The sequence below is a fragment of the Saccostrea echinata genome, unplaced genomic scaffold (genome assembly GCF_033153115.1).
Source record: "Saccostrea echinata isolate AGI-Se365-2 ecotype Australia unplaced genomic scaffold, CSIRO_AGI_Sech_v1 ptg000045l, whole genome shotgun sequence".
Lineage (NCBI taxonomy): Eukaryota > Metazoa > Mollusca > Bivalvia > Ostreida > Ostreidae > Saccostrea > Saccostrea echinata.
This window is the reverse complement of record NW_026889794.1, coordinates 6,897,120-6,919,270: the sequence shown is the minus strand read 5'-3', so window position 1 is coordinate 6,919,270 and position 22,151 is coordinate 6,897,120. Positions and strand designations below refer to the sequence as shown.

The 22,151-nt window shown below is 34.7% G+C and overlaps 1 protein-coding gene and 1 long non-coding RNA gene across 2 annotated transcripts; one reads left to right on the top strand and one right to left on the bottom strand.

Annotated features, from left to right (window-relative positions):
• Nucleotides 1–464: 464 nt before the first annotated feature.
• Nucleotides 465–4,065, top strand: LOC133201724 (uncharacterized). Its single transcript, XR_009723135.1, has 4 exons — nt 465–766; nt 1,610–2,004; nt 2,385–2,506; nt 3,297–4,065. It is a non-coding gene; the product is annotated as an uncharacterized LOC133201724 (long non-coding RNA).
• Nucleotides 4,066–5,442: 1,377 nt separating this feature from the next.
• On the bottom strand, nt 5,443–18,725 carry LOC133201698 (uncharacterized). Its single transcript, XM_061337489.1, has 3 exons — nt 17,997–18,725; nt 15,421–15,549; nt 5,443–5,935 (listed from the first exon to the last, which is right to left on the bottom strand). The coding sequence occupies exons 1-3, from the start codon at nt 18,706–18,708 to the stop codon at nt 5,697–5,699; spliced, it is 1,080 nt and encodes a 359-aa protein (XP_061193473.1). The 5' UTR covers nt 18,709–18,725; the 3' UTR covers nt 5,443–5,696.
• Nucleotides 18,726–22,151: the final 3,426 nt, after the last annotated feature.

The following is a 22,151-nucleotide window of genomic DNA, read 5'->3' as shown; positions in this document are numbered from 1 at the left end:
GCCCTTATGGCAGAATGGAAACTGACACGGAGTCAGTTTCCACGTGACAATGTCGAGTGCAGCCACTTATGTCACAATAAGCTTTGTGTGAACCCCCAGCACCTGGTAGTAGAGTCCCACTCTATCAACCAGGAGAGGATTCACTGCCAGTTGCAGGGGCTGTGCAGCAAGTCACACATGCCCTGGTGCATTTTATGTAATTATATTTTAATTACATGTAAATTTCATTTCATTTAGTTAGGGGTTTTGAATAGCTGTGCTCATTTTTTTTGCTTAACTTTTGAGATTTTTGGTCTTTAAATGACTTTGAAAACATCATATTCTTTCTGTAGTTTACTTCCTCCTGATGCTGTTCATAGAGTTTATACAGCTTTTTTCTTTTGATTACTCTAGTATTTCTATATTTTTTTGATTTCTGATATGTTTTTTGCCTTTCATAATTATTTTGAATATTTTTCAGAGATTGACTAACCCTCCCCCCTTCTGGGATGGGGGCACCCACACCAGCACACAAGATCTTTATGGATTCCCCCGGGCCATTATTTGTACTGTGAGCTGCACTGTGCGCCCGACCGTGAAAGTTGCGTGCAAAAGTGACATTCTTAGGCAGTGACCGCCTTAGACGCCTATTGAAGCTCTCCACTTTCTGTGTATTGGTATTAAGAATGGATTTGTCTAGCACTGACGGGGCAAGCCGCCTATTGACACAGGCCTGGAGAATCCTTGCATTGGCCCTGGAGTATGGAATTTTGAAGTTTCCATCAAGGTAAGCACTTTTAGCGAGCCAATTTTTCTTTCCACCCTTGCATACTAAGGAGTGTTTTTTGCATAAGGCATGTTCACCCATGTAGCAGCAAATTATGGCATCACTCACATAGGAGAGTTGCTTCTTAATTTTGCATGCATGACCTGTGCATTTTATTTGTGCCTGATTTATTTCACCAGTGCATCTGTCTGTAAAATCTATAGCAAAGTTATGTAGCAGTTTGATTCTTTCAGCTTTAGTATTTTTGGGCATAATTTTCTGTAAAGATTCATCTTTCTTGATGGCCTTTCTGACATTTTCAGCAAGATGCCGAGTGTCGACAAAATGTCGCGGTTCGTCCGATAGTTTGCCCTCGGCATACAAAGACTCTGCAGCCTTGAATATTGTACTGTCAGGGTCTGACGTAATGTCCTTGACATTTAAATCATTCTCGAGAAGGTCCTCTATGCCCTCTTTGGCCCAGGTGAATTCGTCACCAATGTTTTTGGTCATGGGTATATTTGCCCCACATGTCTGCTCAGTGCACACATGGCTTGGATTGTTCTTGAGGTGCTGTCGCTCAGGACATATTTTGTTTTTGGTCACTAAAGATATTATCTCGTGACTACTGGTCACATCTTCTGCAATTGAGAAGACGGTCTGTGTAGCAGGCTGGAAGGGGGTTTCCCCCACCCCGGAGTAGAGGGAGTTATTATACATCCCATCGCACTGAATTCCTATGTTGTTTGGGTTTGGGGCCCCCCGCAATTTATTAATATTAACTAATTTCTTACATCTTTTTTTCATATCACTCTTATTCAGGGTAACTACTTTTTGCATGACAGTGTTACTTGTCTTTTGTAGTGAAGACTCGGCTGGAGGTGGAGTGTTGGTGGCCATAAAAATTTTGCGCAGAGATGAACTGCCAATGGGGGTTTGACTTAGACCTACTTGTAGGCCATAGTTTATTGTTGCTGCTTTCCTTCCCCTGGAATTGGACTGCACTTCCACATAGAGCTTGTGCATTTCTGAAGTGTAAGGGCACCTGCTGCATTTCAGCCGTAGTCGAGTACCCAGGCCACGCCTCTCCTCAGAGTCCATGTCCCAGGTCAGGTTGCCGTCACATCCAGGGTTGGTCCTCCCATGTTCTTTGAAGGCTGTATTGAACAGCCCACTTGTCTTTTGAAGATGGAGCAGTCTGTGGGAGTCTGAATCACACCTACCGAAACCAGTTTTGTATCTGATCACTTCCTATCCAGGTAAGTTCATTTTCAGAAATTAGAGTTACTCCCCTTAGACTATACTTGTTTTCAGAATTGAGACAAAAGACTCATCACAGTCTGTAGAAACTGGTTTTGTAACTTTTTTCCTCAAATAAATGATCAATTTTAAAGAATGTTATGATAATTTAGAGAATTAATTAATTATGAGTTAATTAAGCTGATTAATTGGACATGATCTTAGGTATACCCCTTATTTCAGGCATATTGGCCTTGTATGGGCCTATTCTAATAATTAGAAAATTTATTTACTAATTATAGAGGTTTAATTTCATTATTTATTAAATTTTAAAGAACTGTAGTTAATACCCCATGGATTCGGCCTGCATCAAAGCCTCAGGATTCTCTTTCTTTTTCAGGGGTCTTGGCCGCAGCAACCGGTGGCACCCAGGTCGCAGCATCATTTCCTGTTCCTCACTCACTGAGGGTGGATGTCTCACCAGTTCCAGGGTTTCCCGGTCTACTCTTGTGAATGGTGCAGGTGAGTTTTCTTCTTTGTTAAGTAATTTTCCCTTGTTGTGAGGCACATATTTGGGTTTAAAACCATAATTATTCCCTCTTTTGAATTTTCCCATCTTTGAAACCTGACTGAAAATTTTACTATGGATACTGTGTCTGAAGTGAAATTCACTTGTGATGTGCTTTTTCCATTGCTCTATCAGCATCATGTCAAGTTAAGGTGTTATCGTGCAATAATTTATTATCATGATAGGAATTAGCCAGCAACCCTCACTGCAAAATGTAGGTGTATTGAAGGGGGTAATGACAGTTTTACTGCTACAGAGAAACAACACTACTAGATCAGATTACCTCTCATCTCTTTTGATAACCTTCTCTTAATTGGCTGTCAGCTGCTTAGTGATTTCATTTTGAATTGTAAAATTAAATACATGTTAAAAACATTTTTTCTCAATAATTTGATTTTTTTTGGCTATTTTTTTTAAAACCGGGTACAATATACCCTGAATGTGAAAATTACATGTAATCCCTCAAATCCTCTTGAAAACATAAGAAATAACACTGTTAGTCAGTTAATTACATATTTTATTTCATAATCACTGTAAAAAGTCAATATGAAGTTCACTTTCAATACATCTTCATATCACAGTTGCATTCATTCTGTGTAGGGGGGTTACATTAAATAGATAGTCATAATTTACATGTTTTTACATGTAATTTCTTCAGGTTACATATTTTAAATGTACAATATACATGTTATCTAAAAATGTCAAATTGGCCACTTTTTCACTTTGTTATCCATTTGGTTATAGGAAAAACACCAGAATTGCCTAGGTACAGGGGGCCGCCATCTTGGACACCCAAAGTTGTGCGGAGAAGAAAAGCTGACAGGAGTCCTGATTGGTCATTAAGAGAAAATCTTTGTGGTGGAATTTGACAGTTAAATATAAGTGATAAAAATTATATGTGATATAACAGAATGTGTGAAAAGATATAGGACTTGTAAAGGAAGACTTGAGATGAGGGGTGATATTTTGCTGGACAGTTTCATTCAGTGCGGATCTATACCAGTTGTAAACAGGCCAAAATTTAAAGGAAAAACGCAACGGCACGATATATTTTTCGTGGTGGAATTTTGAAGAAGAGGTGTTGAACTTTCTTTCACAGTGACTGATTTTTTGAATATTGATTATATAAATAAGTGACAGTGATTGGAATTTGTATGGAAGTCTATGGGAAAACATTTGGTGGTGTTTGTCCACATGAGATGTTGAATGAAAAGTAGTATTTAAATTGTATAATTTTATTTGTTTGAAAGTTTTAATAATGGAACTATGTTGCACGAGACATTTTCCGTTTACTGTAAACGAAATCTGTTCTTAGTAGAACGAATTTTTAGAGTAAATTGGTTAAACGGATTTTATCAGGGTATAAATAAGACGAATCCGTTAATTTTCAGTGAGTCTGCAACTTTTGGGTTTTAGAGAAACAAGTGGGGTTAGCATAATTTTTAAGATGTAAGTTTATTTATTCATTTGGAATTTTACTGGGTAAAAACTAATTGAAATTGCTAGGAAATATCTTTAGGGATTTAGATTTGTTCACATAGTTCTATAACTTGGAAATCTGATCAATTAATTTGTTAATTAGTGTGAATAACTTAATTAAAAGTCACATATTCTGAGTTATCTCTGAATTAGACTTTACAAAAGTTGGGAATTTTATCAATTTATTAATTAATTGCAAGTAATTTAATTAAAGTCACATATTCTGAGTTATCTCTGAATTAGACTTTACAAAAGTACTGTTTGTGAATTTACTTGAATTCTGATTTTATTTTGGGAGAAATTGAGAAACAAAGGAATTAATTTCATGTTATTTTGAGGAGGCTATTAATTTATTATCTTGTTAAAAGGGACTATTGCACTAAATAAATTGTGGAACTTGAAACAGACTCTTCATTTTGTTTCTTTGGTACTTAAATAGTACCTGGTGTCAGAAAAAAAAGAATTAAATAATAAAAGAAATAAATTTGAACTTCAATATTTGAACTGCACCATCCTGACAGACTCAGGCAGTTCAGAGTGTAGCGTCAGCACGTTACAGTATTTTATTATGGTTCGGACTTTTTAGGGTAGTTGGGGGTAGAAGTTTTTGCTTTGCAAGGTACAACTCTGCGATTTTTTTATGAATCAGTGAAATGTTCTCCTACACATTCCTTACAAAATTAATGTTTACGGAGCAAAGTTCACAATAACTCTGCACCACAGAGTCTTCACAAAGACTATAATAGCGTATTATGTCTTGTGCGCAGTACCGTTGGTCCATAGCCGTGTCTTGGGCACCTGATAATCATAATTTATTTGAATTTTACACTGGAAGATTAAGTACGGAAGTCCATTTCGGACCAATCAAAATATTTTTGAATTCTTTATAACGAATTTGTTCTAACGAATTTGTTATGACGAGTTTAATCTGTTATAACGAATTTGTGCAATTCGTTAAAACGTTTTTATGATAAGGTGGTGCTTTTACATTAAATGCTGTGGTTTCTTCATTATGATGGGATACTTTTACATTGTATGCTGTGGGTTTTCGCTAGTTTTGTATGATGTCATGCATGTAGTTAATATTTCCCTCAAAAATTAGGCTCCGACTCTTTTTCTCTAGCCTTAACTGTGCTGCGAAAGTTTACAGGCAAAGGACAATGTACAACAGAGAACAATATGTAACTTGAGTGACTCAGGTACCAAGACAACGTGGTATGTTGTTTTTTTTTTGTCTCCTGTTACCTAGATGTTTGGGATAGAGGGAACCTCGTATTCTAATCGACCACATCTTCCAAAGACACTGAACGGGGTCTGGAACTGGTCCATTTTCGCATGCCATTTCCTGCTACTACCCTTTTGTAACAATGTAATTGCATAAATGAGTTGTAGATATCATTGAAATTCAAAATGCTATATAATATTTTTATTCCATTTCTAAGATACGATTTTTGTATGACAATAAAATATTAGTGGTATATTCAAATATTGAGTTGTTTACATCAAGAATCCCGAGAACGTGGTAACAGGAGAGTCACTGTAGGTGTGATAACCTGATCCAGCCTGATGGCTGACCCATACTGTGTCTCCCTGGTCCAATGGCAAAGTCACCAGGTTCGTACCAGTCTCGTAACCATCATCAGAACCATGCATGTTTGCCATTGCTCAAACCTTTTTAGATCCATTAAATACAATATCTACATGTATATCATCGTTATTACTGTAACTTTGAATACTGACGTAAAACAAGTAGTCCCCTTCCACTGGTGCTGTAAATATTCCGGTGTTCGGGTTATAACCACCTCCCACGTTATTGATGACTTTATTGAACACCAATATCCCGCTGTTCCAGGAACTGCTACGGGACGTCACTCCAGCAGTGAAGGCCACTCTCTTTGACAAGTCTACAAAAGCATTGATTTTGTGACATGTGCGACATGGACTTAAACGTGAAGCAGAGGAACCCCCCCCCCCCCCGGGAATTTTGGGCATTACCTACTTGCAATCACTTCTGCTAATGATGCACGTCTACAAGTATCTGCGTACGTATAGATCATCGAGTATCCTTAAGTTCAAACTTGTAGCTTATATTTTCTTATCTGCTGTCTATTTCAGTCAAGGTTTCAGTTTTTAGCTCACCTGAGCCAAAGCTCAAGTGAGCTTTTCTGTTCAAAGAGTACCTGGTGTCCGTCTGTCGTCTGGTGTCTGCCGTCTGTAAACACATTTTCGACTTCTTCTCAAGAACCACTGAGCCAATTTCAACCAAACTTGCCACAGAAGCATCCTTATGTGAAGGGGATTTAAGTTTCTTCACAGGAAGTGCCACGCCCTCTTTCAACGGGGGGGGGGGGTGATTAAGAATTCGTGAAAATCTAGTGCATGGCATTTAAAAATAATCTTCTTAACAACCACTGGACTAGAAAAGATGAAACTTATGTAAAAGCTTCATTACATACTCTAGATTTAGATTTGTTCATATTATAACTCTGGGAGTAGAGCTGGGCCATGAAAGGGGGTCGAAGTTTTACATAGGAATAAACGTATTACATTTAGCTGTGTTTTCTTTTTAGCGCCTTTCGCGGAAAGAAACTTCCGCTAAATCAAGTACAACGCTAAAATGTCTTGCACATGTAGATATAAATAGGAACATAAGTAAACGCGCTGAAACAAATCTTCGCTAACTTGTTCAAAATCAACTTCCGCCAAATATCGTACACGCAAAATATAATACATTTACAGTATATAGGAAATGCCTTTAAAAAATCTTCTTCTCAAGGACAGCAAACCATGATAAGTCGTATTATTATAGAAGTATCCTCTAGTAGTGTAGATTCAAGTTTTTTAGCTCACCTGAGCTGAAAGCTCAAGTGAGCTTTTCTGATCACATTTTGTCCGGCGTCTGTCTGTCTGTCCGTCTGTCTGTCTGTCTGTAAACTTCTCACATTTTCGACTTCTTCTCAAGAACCACTGGGCCAATTTCAACCAAACTTGCCACAAAGTATCCTTGGGTAAAGGGGATTCAAGTTTGTTCAAATGAAGGGCCACGCCCTCTTTCAAGGGGAGATAATTAGGAATTACTGAAAAAATAATGGCATCATTTAAAAATCTTCTTCTCAAGAACCATAGGGCCAGGAAAGATGAAACTCATGTGGAAGCATCCTTAGGTAGTGTACATTCAAGTTTGTTCAAATCATGACCCCCGGGGGTAGGGCGGGGCTGCAATGGAGGATCAAAGTTTTACATAGAAATATTTAGGAAAAATCCTTAAAAATCTTCTTCTCAAGAACAGCAAAGCCATGATGAGTCATATTTAAATGGAAGCATCCTGAGGTAGTGTAGATTCAAGTTTGTTCAAATCATGACCCCCGGGGGTAGGGTGGGGCCACAATGGGGGATCAAAGTTTTACATAGAAATATATAGGAAAAATCTTTAAAAATCTTCTTCTCAAGAACAGCAAAGCCATGATGAGTCATATTTATATGGAAGCATCCTTAGGTAGTGTTGATTCAAATTTGTTCAAATCATGACCCCCGGGGGTAGGGCGGGGCCACAATGGAGGATCAAAGTTTTACATAGAAATATATAGGAAAAATCTTTAAAAATCTTCTTCTCAAGAACAGCAAAGCCATGATGAGTCATATTTAAATGGAAGCATCCTGAGGTAGTGTAGATTCAAGTTTGTTCAAATCATGACCCCCGGGGGGTAGGGCGGGGCCACAATGGAGGATCAAAGTTTTACATAGAAATATATAGGAAAAATCTTTAAAAATCTTCTTCTCAAGAACAGCAAAGCCATGATGAGTCATATTTAAATGGAAGCATCCTGAGGTAGTGTAGATTCAAGTTTGTTCAAATCATGACCCCCGGGGGGTAGGGCGGGGCCACAATGGAGGATCAAAGTTTTACATAGAAATATATAGGAAAAATCTTTAAAAATCTTCTTCTCAAGAACAGCAAAGCCATGATGAGTCATATTTATATGGAAGCATCCTCAGGTAGTGTAGATTCAAATTTGTTCAAATCTTGACCCCTGGGGGTAGGGCGGGGCCACAATGGGGGATCAAAGTTTTACATAGAAATATATAGGAAAAATCTTTTAAAATCTTCTTCTCAAGAACAGCAAAGTCATGATTGGTCATATTTATATGGAAGCATCCTCAGGTAGTGTAGATTCAAATTTGTTCAAATCTTGACCCCCAGGGGTAGGGCGGGGCCACAATGGAGGATCAAAGTTTTACATAGAAATATATAGGAAAAATCTTTAAAAATCTTCTTCTCAAGAACAGCAAAGCCATGATGAGTCATATTTATATGGAAGCATCCTCAGGTAGTGTAGATTCAAGTTTGTTCAAACCATGACCCCTGGGGGTAGGGTGGGGCCACAATGGGGGATCAAAGTTTTACATAGAAATATAAAGGAAAATATCTTCTTCTGAAGAACTGCAAACCATGATTAGTCATTTTGATATGGAAGCATCCTCAGGTAGTGAAGATTCAATTTTGTTCAAATGATGACCCCAAGGGGTAGGGTGGGGCCCAATGGGGGAAGGAAAGTTTTACATAAGAACATATAGAAAAAATATTTCTTCTCAAGAACAGAAAAGCTAAGTTTAGTCATATTGATATGGAAGCATCCTCAGGTAGTGTAGATTCAAGTTTGTTCAAATGATGACCCCTGGGATAGGGAGGAGCCACAATGAGGGATCAAATTTTTACAAAGGAATATATGGGAATTTTTTTAAAAAAATCTTCTTAAGTACAACAAAGCCATTTGTTATATTGACATGGAAGCATCATCAGGTAGTTTAAAATTCAAGCCCCTCCCTAGCCAATGTGCTCAGGTGAGCGATGTGGCCCATGGGCCTCTTGTTTCCAATCACGACCGCTGGGGGTAGGACAGGGCCACAACAGAGGGTCAAATTTTACCATAGGAAATATATATAGGAAATATCTTTAAAATTTCTTTCAAAAAGTGTTATTACGCCTTCTCAAAAAGGAGTTGAAAAAGGCACTCTAACGCCTTTCTATGAAGTTATTACGCCTTCTCAAAATGGCTTTACAGGTATTTCTCCTTTTCAAAAGGCGTTATTATGCCTTTCAGAAAGGATTTATTTCGCATTTCAAAAAGGCGTTATTACGCTTATGGAAAAGGCGTTATCATGCTTTCGAAATGGCGTTATGATACCTTTTGAAAGGCCCGAGTTTTTGAAGGGGGGGGGGGTGGAGAGAAAAAAACAAAGATAAAAAACAAAACAAAACACAAAACAAAATAACCCGACACTGCTTAAACTCGAAAATCCTTTTTTTGGGGGGGGGGGGGGGTTAGGGGTCAGGGGGTCATTTTTCTAGGGGGAATGTAAGGGGTCAGGGGATCATTTTTCTAATTTTTCGGTAATTTTTTAGGTCACCTGAGTAACTCAGGTCACCTATTGCTATCCGTTTTTGTCTGTCGTCTTGCGTTGTATGTTAACATTTGAACATTTTTAGCTTCTTCTCTGAAACCGCTTAACCAATTTCAACCAAATTTGGCATATAGCATCTATAGGTGAAGGGGAACAAAAATGTGAATTTCATGATCCCTGCCCCCCCCCCTGGGCCTGAGGGGTGGGGCTAAAACCACCAAAATTAATGCAATCTTTAAAAATCTTCTTCTTTACTCCTGGACATCAAGCAGTCAAACTGTTGGCATGACTGTAGTAAGCACTGAGCCCTATACCGAAATTGTGAAATTCATGACCCCAGGATCAGGGGTTCTGGTGCTAGGGTGGGGCTATATTGATTATATAGGGAAAATACATTAATTCTTTGAAAATCTTCTTCTCTGTTCTTGGGTATTGAACAAACTAACTAAGTATAAAGTAATGATGAGGAAGAGTGCCTCATCCAAAATTGTGAATTTCATGGCCCCTGGGTCAGGGGTCCTGGTGTTAGGGTGGGGCTCTATTGATTATATAGTGAAAATACATTAATCATTGAAAATCTTCTCTACTCCTAGTATTAAATAAACTAACTAAGAATATAGTAATGGCGAGCATGGCTGCCTTTTCAGAAATTGTGAATTTCATGGCCCCTGGGACAGGGGTTCAGGTGTTAAGGTGGGGCTCTATTGATTATATTGTAAAATTGCATTAATTCTTTGAAAATATTCTTATCTGCTCCTGGGTATTAAATAAACTAACATGCATAGTTATGACGAGCATGGTTGCCTCTTCCAAAATTGTGAATTTCATGGCCCCTGGGTCAGGGGTTCTGGTGTTAGGGCGTGGCTCTATTGATATATATCGTGAAAATGCATTCATTTAATTCTTTGAAAATCTTCTTCTCTGCTCCTGGATATTAAATAAACTAAGTACATAGTTATGATAAATAAGGCTCCCTCCTCAGAAATTATGAATTTCATGGCCTCAGGGTCAGGGGTTCTTGTGTAAGAGCGGAGCTCTATTGTTTATATAGGGAACATTCATAAATTCTTTCAAAATATTCTTCTCTGCTCCTAGGTATTATTCAAACAAAGGAAGTGCATGGTTATGATAAGGAAGAATGCCTCTTCCAAAATTGTGAAATTCATGGCCCCTGGGTCAGGGATTCTGTTGAAGCTCTATTGATTATTTAGTGAAAATGCATAATTTTTTTCCAAATATTTTTTTTCTACTACTGGTTATAAAGCAAAGAAACAAGTGTATAGTTATGATGAGCAAGGGTGCTTCTTCCAGAATTGTGAATTCATGGCCCCTGCGTCAGAAGTTCTGATGTAAGGGTGGGGCTTTTTTTTATTTAATAATATAGTGAAAATGCATTTCTTTGAAAATCTTCTATGAATTTTGAACACCTGGACCATTTAGTCAAGTGTTCTGGTTCCTGGCAAGGGCTCTAATAATTTGTATTCTGCTGAGCAAGGTTATTCACCCTTGCCATTCACCTTTGATAATCAATTACTGTAAATAATGTATTTGAAAGGTTAATAGAATAAGAGAATTATGCAAGAGTATTTATTGTATAATACAGAAAGTACTTTCATAGTTTTAATGATCAGGTAGACTTGAAAATAATAGATGAATAAAAATGAGACAAAAATAACTTATCTTTTTAAATGTTCTTCAAAGAGAGACCAATGTGAGAAGTTATAATATAGGGTTAAAAAATAGACATTTTGTTAATAGTCTGCATAGTAATAGTGATAAATGGGAGACAGATAGATACTAGACTATCTATTTTGTTGATCCTAATCATACTATTTTTCTTGCTTTTGGGCAACAAAGCTTCATTTATCAGTTTATGGATCCTCTAAATTGTTGTATTGTATTCAAGTGACCGTTAAGGCCCTTGGGCCTCTTGTTTTTTTAAATTCTTTCCCAGAGTTGGACCATACTGCAACAAAATGTGAAGGAACTAAGCGTCCAATCAATGAAATTGTTCATATTAAAATTCAGCGAGACTATTCTCCTTTTGTACATATACTGCTGGCCTGATGAAAAGGCGTTATAGCGAAAATGATAAGATGTTATTTTAAGTTAATAATTATATGGATGATTGAATCAAAGCCATCTTTATTAATGCAATATTTAAAAGTATTTTCTATACTCTTGCAGATCTCGCAGACATCTATTTGCATGAGAATTAAAAGAAGACAACACACTGCTTGTGAAAATCCAGGATTCAGGCAGATGTAGCTTGGGGCTTTGCTGGTCATATATTAAAAAATCATTTCAAATTTGAAAATCTTTTTCTTTTCTCTTTGAAAAAAAGCAGGCGACTATTTGCATTTGTATAATGAGCAATTAGCCTTCAACCAAAACTGTGAAATCCATGACCCTTGCTAAAGGTGTCAGAGAAGGACTAAGTTGGTTTAACACTGAAAATATATTACGCATTCAAAAATTTGTTTTCCTGGATATCTAGCTACAGTCTGTTCAAATTATTATTTTTTGAGAAATAAAACGTATACAAAATTGTGAAATTCATGTCCCGAGGGTCAGCATTTCAGCCCCCGGGATGGTCTAAGTCAGGTTTTGAAAACAAAAGGTGTAATAAGGTCTTTTGAAAAGCGGTTATAGCGCGTTTTTGAAAGGCGTAATAACACCTTTAGAAAAGGCATAATAACGATTTTTTTAAAGGCATAATATCTCATTTTGAAAAGGCGTAATACCGCCTTTTGAAAACACGTAATAACGCCTTTTGAAAAGACGTATTAAGGTCAAGATCTAGTAAATGAAAGGTGCGTACAGATTTCTCAAATTTGAGAATTAAATTCCTTTAATGATGTTTTATAACTTAAGCTTAGTCAAATAGGGTGTTTCGGGGCATAATTTGTAGGTAAACAAGATGAAAAATCATATTTTAAACTCATTTTCAATAAGAAATTAAGAAAACCAGTCATTAATATGGGAGTTTTTTGAATATCGGACAAAGGAAATGTATCCAGATTGCCTACAGTCTCTCAGAAAATGGTAATTTGTATGTTCTTGGCCTCTTCTTTGAAATAATATCAAATTTAATATAGGTATCGGGATTACTTTTCATATGATTTCAAATTGAATTCCGGGAAATACTTTATTTTCCTCATAATTCTATATTAGAGCCGTAAAGTACGGGAAAAAGAAAGATGAAATGGATTATGACGTCATAATGGATCTAGCACTAAAATGTTAGTCTAAAGTCAATTACTAGAACTTGACCTTAATTAAGGTATGTCACTCGTCAGCTGTTAAGAAAAGTTCGATCAGAACCTCAAACTATAAAATTATTCATTACAATTCAGTTTATATAACATATTTGAATTAAACAATGCAAATTATACAATATTCAATTTCAAAACTGCTCACAAAGTCAAAAATTTATGAGAGACTATTTTTTGTAGCGGAAGGATATTTAGAAGAAAATTCTTCAAATCAACATATTTGTTACAATTAACATCTTGGAACTTTAGCCCCACATAGTTTTACTCAGAGAATATTTTCCGTTATTATATGCTAGGAATATTGAACATAGGTTTCAATGTATATTTTTAGAACAAATTTTTACACATTCTCTCAACAGACTTTGCCAAGAAATGAAAATATACTAAAGAAATCAAGATAAAATGTACACATTTTTTGGCCCAAAAATTGCATATTTTAACCAATATCTCAAAATTAACATCACTGACCCTAACTTTTTCTTTTGGTATTTTAAACTACACTGTACTTCCAACCAATCAGCACTAAAGTCATAAAAAGTTTGATACCAAACAATATTTTATTGCCTATTTAGATTTTTAATACTTCAAATATGATACTTTTTTAGTGCAAAAAGGTCACACAATAATTTATGCACATTAATTTGCATGATTTGTTCAATGATACATATTATTCAAACTATTTTATGTAAAATAAGATGATACTTATTTCCATGATTACATCTGATAAAATATGATAATGCCCTTTTGAAAGGCATTATAACGCCTTTTTCGCTTTATTACGCATTTTCAAAAGACGTTATGACGCTTTTTAATTTTGTCCCCCATAAATTGATCTAATAGGCTTTTTGTAAATGTCTAGAACAACGTTTGTAGAAAAAAGTACCCAACCCACTTACGTGAATTATGATTCCGAAACTTCATAAAAATCCTTACAAACAAAGATACATAGCGGGTTCCAGTAAATGTTCAACCAAGCCTCTTTCTTTACTCCTCACTAAGATATTTTAAAACAATGGTGAAGGAGAAACTTCAAGAGTACTGTGCAACAATATATTCGAGAAGTGGTGTAAATCAGATGTGGATACTTGAGAATTCCAAGGAACTTTTGGAAAATTTGAAATCACAAGATTTTACCAAAATCAACAGCTTAAAAACTTACTACTTTTCAACTTTATACACAACCATTCCCCACGATAAATGAAAGTCCAGGCTTTTTGATATCATTGACAGCTGCTTTTTCAATAAAAATGGAATCCGTAAATATACTTACCTTGTCATTGGTCATTTGCAAAATTATTTTGTTAAAAAAAATTCTGATTGTACACACAAGTATTCTGAAGTTGACACTAAAAGATGCTTGAGTTTCTGATTGACAATATCTATGTGGTTTTTGGAGAACAGGTCTTCCAACAATCTATTGGAATTGCTATAGGTACCAATTGCGCCCCGTTATTAGCAGACCTTTTTTGTATTCATATGAAGCAGAACTTGTCCAAAATCTTGTACGTGAAAAGAAGAAAACACTTGCTGTGGCCTTCAACTCGACATTTAGATATATCGACGACATATTGTCAATAAACAATGGCTATTTCCATTCTTATGTCGATACGATATATCCTGGTGAACTTGAGATAAAAGATACCATAGAGTCTGACACATCTGTTTCATATTTGGATATTTTACTTGAAAAAGACGTTAATGGTAATCTAACAACCAAGTTTTATGATAAACGTGATGACTTTAACTTTTCAATCGTCAACTTCCCTTACTTATGCAGCAATATACCTTCATCACCTGCATATGGGTATATATCTCTCTGTTGATTCGATACGCAAGAGCATACTCTACGTATGTACAATTTCTAAAACGAGGTAAATTATTGACAAACAAGTTGATGAAACAAGAATATCATCTGTCTCGTTTAAAGTCATCAATTCGTAAGTTCTATGGTCGATACAATGACCTTGTCAGCAAATACAATTTATCATTGAGTCAAATGCTGACTGACGTTTTTCATACAAATTGTTAGGCCATTATTTACACAATGAATTGTCGACGGATTTTCCCGTTATTTCCCGATCATGACAAGGAGCACACGGCGGGTGTGACCGGTCGGCAGGGGATGCTCACTCCTCCATGGCACCTGATCCCACCTCTGGTGTTTAATTTGGAGGTCCGTATTTGCTCTGCTCCTATTTTGTATTGTTTTGTTGGACTTTTGAGATTGAATACTGTTCGTTATCTCCATATATTTCATGCATTTTAGCTCAAATGAGCTTTTCTCATCACATTTTACACTGAGCTACTTTAGAGAATCAAAGCTTTACATTGGAATATAATATCTTTAATTTAAACAGCAAGGCCATGTTAGTCATATTGATATTGAAGCATCCCCATGATGTGCGGATTCAAGTTTTGAATAATCGTCGGAACCCACGGGTTTTCTCTCCGTTACACTACATTGAATGTAGTGTAACGGAGAGAAAATCCGTGGGTTCCGACCATGGTTTTGAATGTCAAAACCTTGGATCAGGGTGGGACAATAATATTGGGATAAGATTTTTCTCTGGAACAAGAAGGGAAAAAATCTGATGAGGAAATAAGGAAAGGTCAGGGTAACCCACGTTAGGTTGTGCCCCATGGGCTCTTGTGCCTGCAACGTTTAAACTGTTTTCCCCATATTTACAAAGATATTATTTTATTTCACATACCACAACGATTGCTGGTAACATTCATTCGGAACACTTCGAGGGAGGAGACAGTAGAAGATAATTTCAGTTGTTCATACTGTGATTGTTTGACATCATTCTGTAGATTGGCAATGGTTTTGTTAATATCATCTGAAAAAATAAAACACACATAGCAAAAAATCAACAACGCGAGATAAGAATAAGTCGTCAACTTCCCTCCAAAATTAATCTCAATGATATTTAGATGCCTTAACTAACTAAGTGATAAAGTAAGCTGCTCTAAATAAAAAAAAAATATTAAACCTTTTATGTTAATATATTTTAATTCTTATATATAACACGGATATTGCAAATTTTCGGATTTAGCGAAGATTTTTTGGGGGATCCCCGACAAAATTCTAATTTCTTGCAAAATTTTACACACACACACAAAAGAACTCCGATAAAACACACAGATATAGCAAATTATTTGAGTAGAAGACGATATATAAGGGATGTCAAAATTGTCAATAATTCATATTCTAATATCCAGTTAAAGTATTCGAATATATTCGAATATTCGATAAAATAAATAAATCCTGCTTTATTTTATCTATGCATCACCCTACCCTCAGCCAGTACATGTTTCATATCGGTATTGTGTAGTAAATGTTGATGTTGACCTTTGTAATTATTCGTGTGAATTTAAAAAAAATATCTATGTTAGGCCAACTTTAAAGTAATGTTTGTTTGGCCTCTCCTGACTCATGATGAAAAAATTGGGCCAATAGGTAGGTAAGAATTTTTTTCTCAGAAAACTTCAATGCTATATTTTTAAAAATCTGTTTTCCAGAATAAATAAAAGAATTGCCTCTTGGAGGTAAAAAATTTTTAGTTGGGCTAATTTTAGCCAGTCGGTCGGGAGAATGCAACTTGGTTAATTAAGTCCTTTTCCAATCAAATTTACTAGAGTTGTTTCAAGAATATTTAAAAAAAAAATGAAAAAAAGAAAACGAATATTCGAATCAAAACTTAATATATTCTTCGATAATTAACTAATCGAATGAAAAATCAAATATTCTTGACATCCCTATATAGATAAGAAATGTTTTAGAAAGAAGGCAGTGTGACAGACGGACTTATAGGCAAAAGTTAAGAACAATATAAGTTTTGTTTTGTTTGTTTGTTTGTTTTTTTTTTTGTTTTTTTTTTTGCTTTTTCGAAAATGTTGGTATGATGAAATTATTGCTCTGAAGTAAGACTTAACGGGATATATTTAACTGAAAAGATTAAATAAATGGAAAGTATAGCTTAAATTGATAATTGTTGACCTGAAAAATTTCAAATAATTACCTTAGCAAAAAAATAGCAGTTTAAGCGGGAAACGTTAAACCACAAGCGGGAATGTATATGTGCATTACTTATATGATTATTATGCAAGACATTAAGATTGTCGAAAATCAGCTTAAGTTTTATTCTTAAAAAAGTTAAAAACACACAGATATAGCAAATTATTTGAGTAGAAGACGATATATAAGGGATGTCAAAATTGTCAATAATTCATATTCTAATATCCAGTTAAAGTATTCGAATATATTCGAATATTCGATAAAATAAATAAATCCTGCTTTATTTTATCTATGCATCACCCTACCCTCAGCCAGTACATGTTTCATATCGGTATTGTGTAGTAAATGTTGATGTTGACCTTTGTAATTATTCGTGTGAATTTAAAAAAAATATCTATGTTAGGCCAACTTTAAAGTAATGTTTGTTTGGCCTCTCCTGACTCATGATGAAAAAATTGGGCCAATAGGTAGGTAAGAATTTTTTTCTCAGAAAACTTCAATGCTATATTTTTAAAAATCTGTTTTCCAGAATAAATAAAAGAATTGCCTCTTGGAGGTAAAAAATTTTTAGTTGGGCTATTTTTAGCCAGTCGGTCGGGAGAATGCAACTTGGTTAATTAAGTCCTTTTCCAATCAAATTTACTAGAGTTGTTTCAAGAATATTTAAAAAAAAAATGAAAAAAAGAAAACGAATATTCGAATCAAAACTTAATATATTCTTCGATAATTAACTAATCGAATGAAAAATCAAATATTCTTGACATCCCTATATAGATAAGAAATGTTTTAGAAAGAAGGCAGTGTGACAGACGGACTTATAGGCAAAAGTTAAGAACAATATAAGTTTTGTTTTGTTTGTTTGTTTGTTTGTTTGTTTGTTTGTTTTTTTTTTTTTTTTGCTTTTTCGAAAATGTTGGTATGATGAAATTATTGCTCTGAAGTAAGACTTAACGGGATATATTTAACTGAAAAGATTAAATAAATGGAAAGTATAGCTTAAATTGATAATTGTTGACCTGAAAAATTTCAAATAATTACCTTAGCAAAAAAAAAGCAGTTTAAGCGGGAAACGTTAAACCACAAGCGGGAATGTATATGTGCATTACTTATATGATTATTATGCAAGACATTAAGATTGTCGAAAATCAGCTTAAGTTTTATTCTTAAAAAAGTTAAAATAGTGTTGTTTTTTTTTTTTTTTTTTTTTACTTTTATAAACATGCACAGTAGCAGAATACTCGCATGTTAACAAGAGTAAAAGATACCTACCAAAAATCGATGATTTAATCGTATTCTGAGTGTTTTCCAGATTTGATATTGACTTTGTTAGTCTCGAGTTTGTAGCAAGTAAATCACTGTTTACATCATTCAGTGAAGTATTCAATGTCATTGACAATATTTCGTACTTTTCCATGATCATTTCTGGAATACTCTTATCAATTTCTTCTAAAGTGTGCTTATTCAAATCAAGCAAAGTAACTGACAAATAACGAATTTCTACTTTCAGGTCACCAAGTATCGTGCTGGTATTTGTCTCGAAATCTTTTCTTTTCTCCTCAATCTGTTCCAAACCCCTCTGGAAATCTTCGCTGAGCAGTGTAAAATTTTCCTTAACGGCGTTGAAGTTTACTTCGTTTTTTCTATTTTCAAGCTTAAGTCTCTCGTTTTCACGTTTTAGTTCGTTTACTTCGTGTCTTAATGCTGTCACCTCTACTTCTGTTTTCTGCTGTGAAGTTTCCAATGTCTCCATACTTTGTTTCAGGTCGACCATGTCCTTCATCAGCGAGTGTACATTTTTAACCAATGCTATTCTTATGATTGTTTCTTGGTTCAAAAGTTGCCTAAATACGTCCACATTTTTCGAGTCGATGTCATTTATGTCCAGCTGAGTAATATTCTGACCACTGTTGTCTGTGAGTATTGAAAGACATTGAACATATGCGGTATGCAGAAAAAGAAGCAAGCCAAGAATGTGCCTCATTTTGAAAATCTCAAACTATGAGGTGATGATCAGTTGTAAGAATTTATACCTCTCTTTTTATATCGTTCAGTTTTCATTTGTATGCTGAAGATAAGGATTAATATGTGTTATAAATAAATCAAACAGCTATAATTATCAAATCCAATCGTTGCATGGTACAATTAAAATTTTGTTTAATGTCATATACATTTACTTTTTCAATGACGCACAATATCACCATTATCTTCATCTGATAATTCCTTTAAATATCCATTTGCGTAACTGTACCAATATAAGTCAAATTAAAAAAAACCTTCCAGCTTGTTTCAAGTTCTCCTTCTAGTTTTTATCATGATTAAGATTTAAAAACTGTTAAGGATGACTTTTACTCACATGGCAAAAAATTCAACTCAGTCTGATAAGAATGAAAAGCCACCTATTGTACACTGTAGACCTATATTCATAGTGTTATTCACTTTCAAATAACTATGTCATTGACCTACTTTTCATGCTAGTGACCCTGAGTATTTCTCGGAAAATACCTCAATTTTTTACCCTATGACAACACAATGTATTTTCTTTATTAACAAAATATAACAAGTAACAAAACTCTGTGGATATCTGGTGCACCCTCCCAATTCTCTGGCGGTCGCCAGATAACTTATCTGGCTCGCCGAAAGGTTAATCAGATCTATTTATATGGCGGTCGCCAGTTAATTTTCTGGCGACCGCCAGTTATTTATATGGCGGCGTCATATAAAACATTTTCTACCTGGCACCTACCGGCTTCCGTAGTGGATGAATTATAATGTAATTAGTAGTGAATGAATTATAATGTAATTAGTTTAACAGTTTTAACAGTTGGAATTTGAATTATAAACTTATTTGTTATCTAGTCGGAATTTTCTCTGTCAATTTTCTAATTTTTAGCCATTTTTTATCTAATATTTTAAAAAACTGAATGATAAGATTACTAAACTATTAATAGCCTTTGTTTATTTTTGTTCATTTTATTCTGATGGTATTAAAATTATATGGAGTCAATGGTCAATTTTTTGATATGTGTTGTCAGGAATGGTTTTTGTACATATTTTTGATATACTTTACTACATGCAATTTAATTAATTAAAGCAATACATGAGATATAACATCCATGATATTTCTAAAGTAATATGACAATCACATAGAATCTTAACTTTTAGGATAATGTTGTAATCCAACTTATAGTTCCCTTTCTAAGGAAGAAATTCTTCAAAATCATACGTCAGTTTTGAATATTTTTAATATTCCAAACAACCAAAATGAATTTGAATTACCATATTTATATTGGATTCCGAAACTTCATAAAAATCCTTACAAACAAAGATACATAGCGGGTTCCAGTAAATGTTCAACCAAGCCTCTTTCTTTACTCCTCACTAAGATATTAACAGTAGTGAAGGAGAAACTTCAAGAGTACTGTGCAACAATATATTCGAGAAGTGGTGTAAATCAGATGTGGAACTTAAGAATTCCAAGGAACTTTTGGAAAATTTGAAATTGCAAGATTTTACCAAAATCAACAGCTTAAAAACTTACTACTTTTCAACTTTATACACAACCATTCCCCACGATAAATGAAAGTCCAGGCTTTTTGATATCATTGACAGCTGCTTTTTCAATAAAAATGGAGCTCGTAAATTTACTTACCTTGTCATTGGTCATTTGCAAAATTATTTTGTTAAAAAACATTTTGATTGTACACACAAGTACTCTGAAGTTGACATTAAAAAGATGCTTGAGTTTCTGATTGACAATATCTATGTGGTTTTTGGAGACCAGGTCTTCCAATAATCTATTGGAATTCCCATGGGTACCAATTGCGCCCCGTTATTAGCAGACCTTTTTTGTATTCATATGAAGCAGAATTTGTCCAAAATCTTGTACGTGAAAAGAAGAAAACACTTGCTGTGGCCTTCAACTCGACATTTAGATATATCGACGACGTATTGTCAATTAACAATGGCTATTTCCATTCTTATGTCGATACGATATATCCTTGTGAGCTTGAGATAAAAGATACCACAGAGTCTGACACATCTGTTTCATATTTGGATATTTTAGTTGAAAAAGACGTTAATGGTAATCTAACAACCAAGTTTTATGATAAACGTGATGACTTTAACTTTTCAATCGTCAACTTCCCTTACTTATGCAGCAATATACCTTCATCACCTGCATATGGGTATATATCTCTCAGTTGATTCGATACGCAAGAGCATACTCTACGTATGTACAATTTCTAAAACGAGGTAAATTATTGACAAACAAGTTGATGAAACAAGAATATCATCTGTCTCGTTTAAAGTCATCAATTCGTAAGTTCTATGGTCGATACAATGACCTTGTCAGCAAATACAATTTATCATTGAGTCAAATGCTGACTGACGTTTTTCATACAAATTGTTAGGCCATTATTTACACAATGAATTGTTGACGAATTTTTCCGTTATTTCCCGATCATGACAAGGAGCACACGGCGGGTGTGACCGGTCGGCAGGGGATGCTCACTCCTCCATGGCACCTGATCCCACCTCTGATGCTTGGAGGTCCGTGTTTGCTCTGCTCCTATTTTGTATTGTTTGATGGACTTTTGAGCCTGATCGAATACTGTTCGTTATCTTCATATATTTCATTGTAAGAAGAAAAAAATTATATGAAAAAAATGAAAAATTAAAATTTAGTTCGAAATTCCTCTTCGTCACTTTACAATTGCATTTGATGTTCAACATTTTCTTCAATTAGTAGGAAATTGAATTTTAACATTGATATTTATTTATTACATTGAAATATTTTCCATTTATGATAATGTACTTAATAGCAATTCATTTCTGTCAACTTACACCTTGAGTAAACGTTACTTAAAGCAATATGAGCTGCATTTTTGAGAATTTATTTTGCTGTTAAAATGTGTAATTATGATAAATCTATATGATCAATTAGACGAAAATAAAGTATTAAATTGTTACAGAAGAAAGACTTCTGTACAATCCAATATATAGTATTATGTAAGAAATCAATTAATATTGCACAGAATGACAGCATTGTAATTTTACTTTAATAAAAGCTTATAAATAGTTCTTCCATCGCAAATATGAACAGCAGAAGTTTATAAACGTTTTTGTTTTCTGTTATTGAAATAGTTAATTACAATTTTGCAACAAAAATTTCCGACGTTAAAGTTGCAACTCACATTGCTTTAATTGAATATCTAAGGTATCTTTATCTGAAAATTAGAAATTAAAAAGAGATATCAAAATTCCAATGCAGTATAATGATGAACAAAATAGCAGAATTGAAAAAATAAAACAGGTGGACTTATAAAATTTGCAGTGTTTAGAATAGTAAGAACTAATTAAATTACGTCTCGGGACAGCCTCGACCTCCTTCACCAGCCCTATAGTTCCAATGTGCCAAGTGAGACA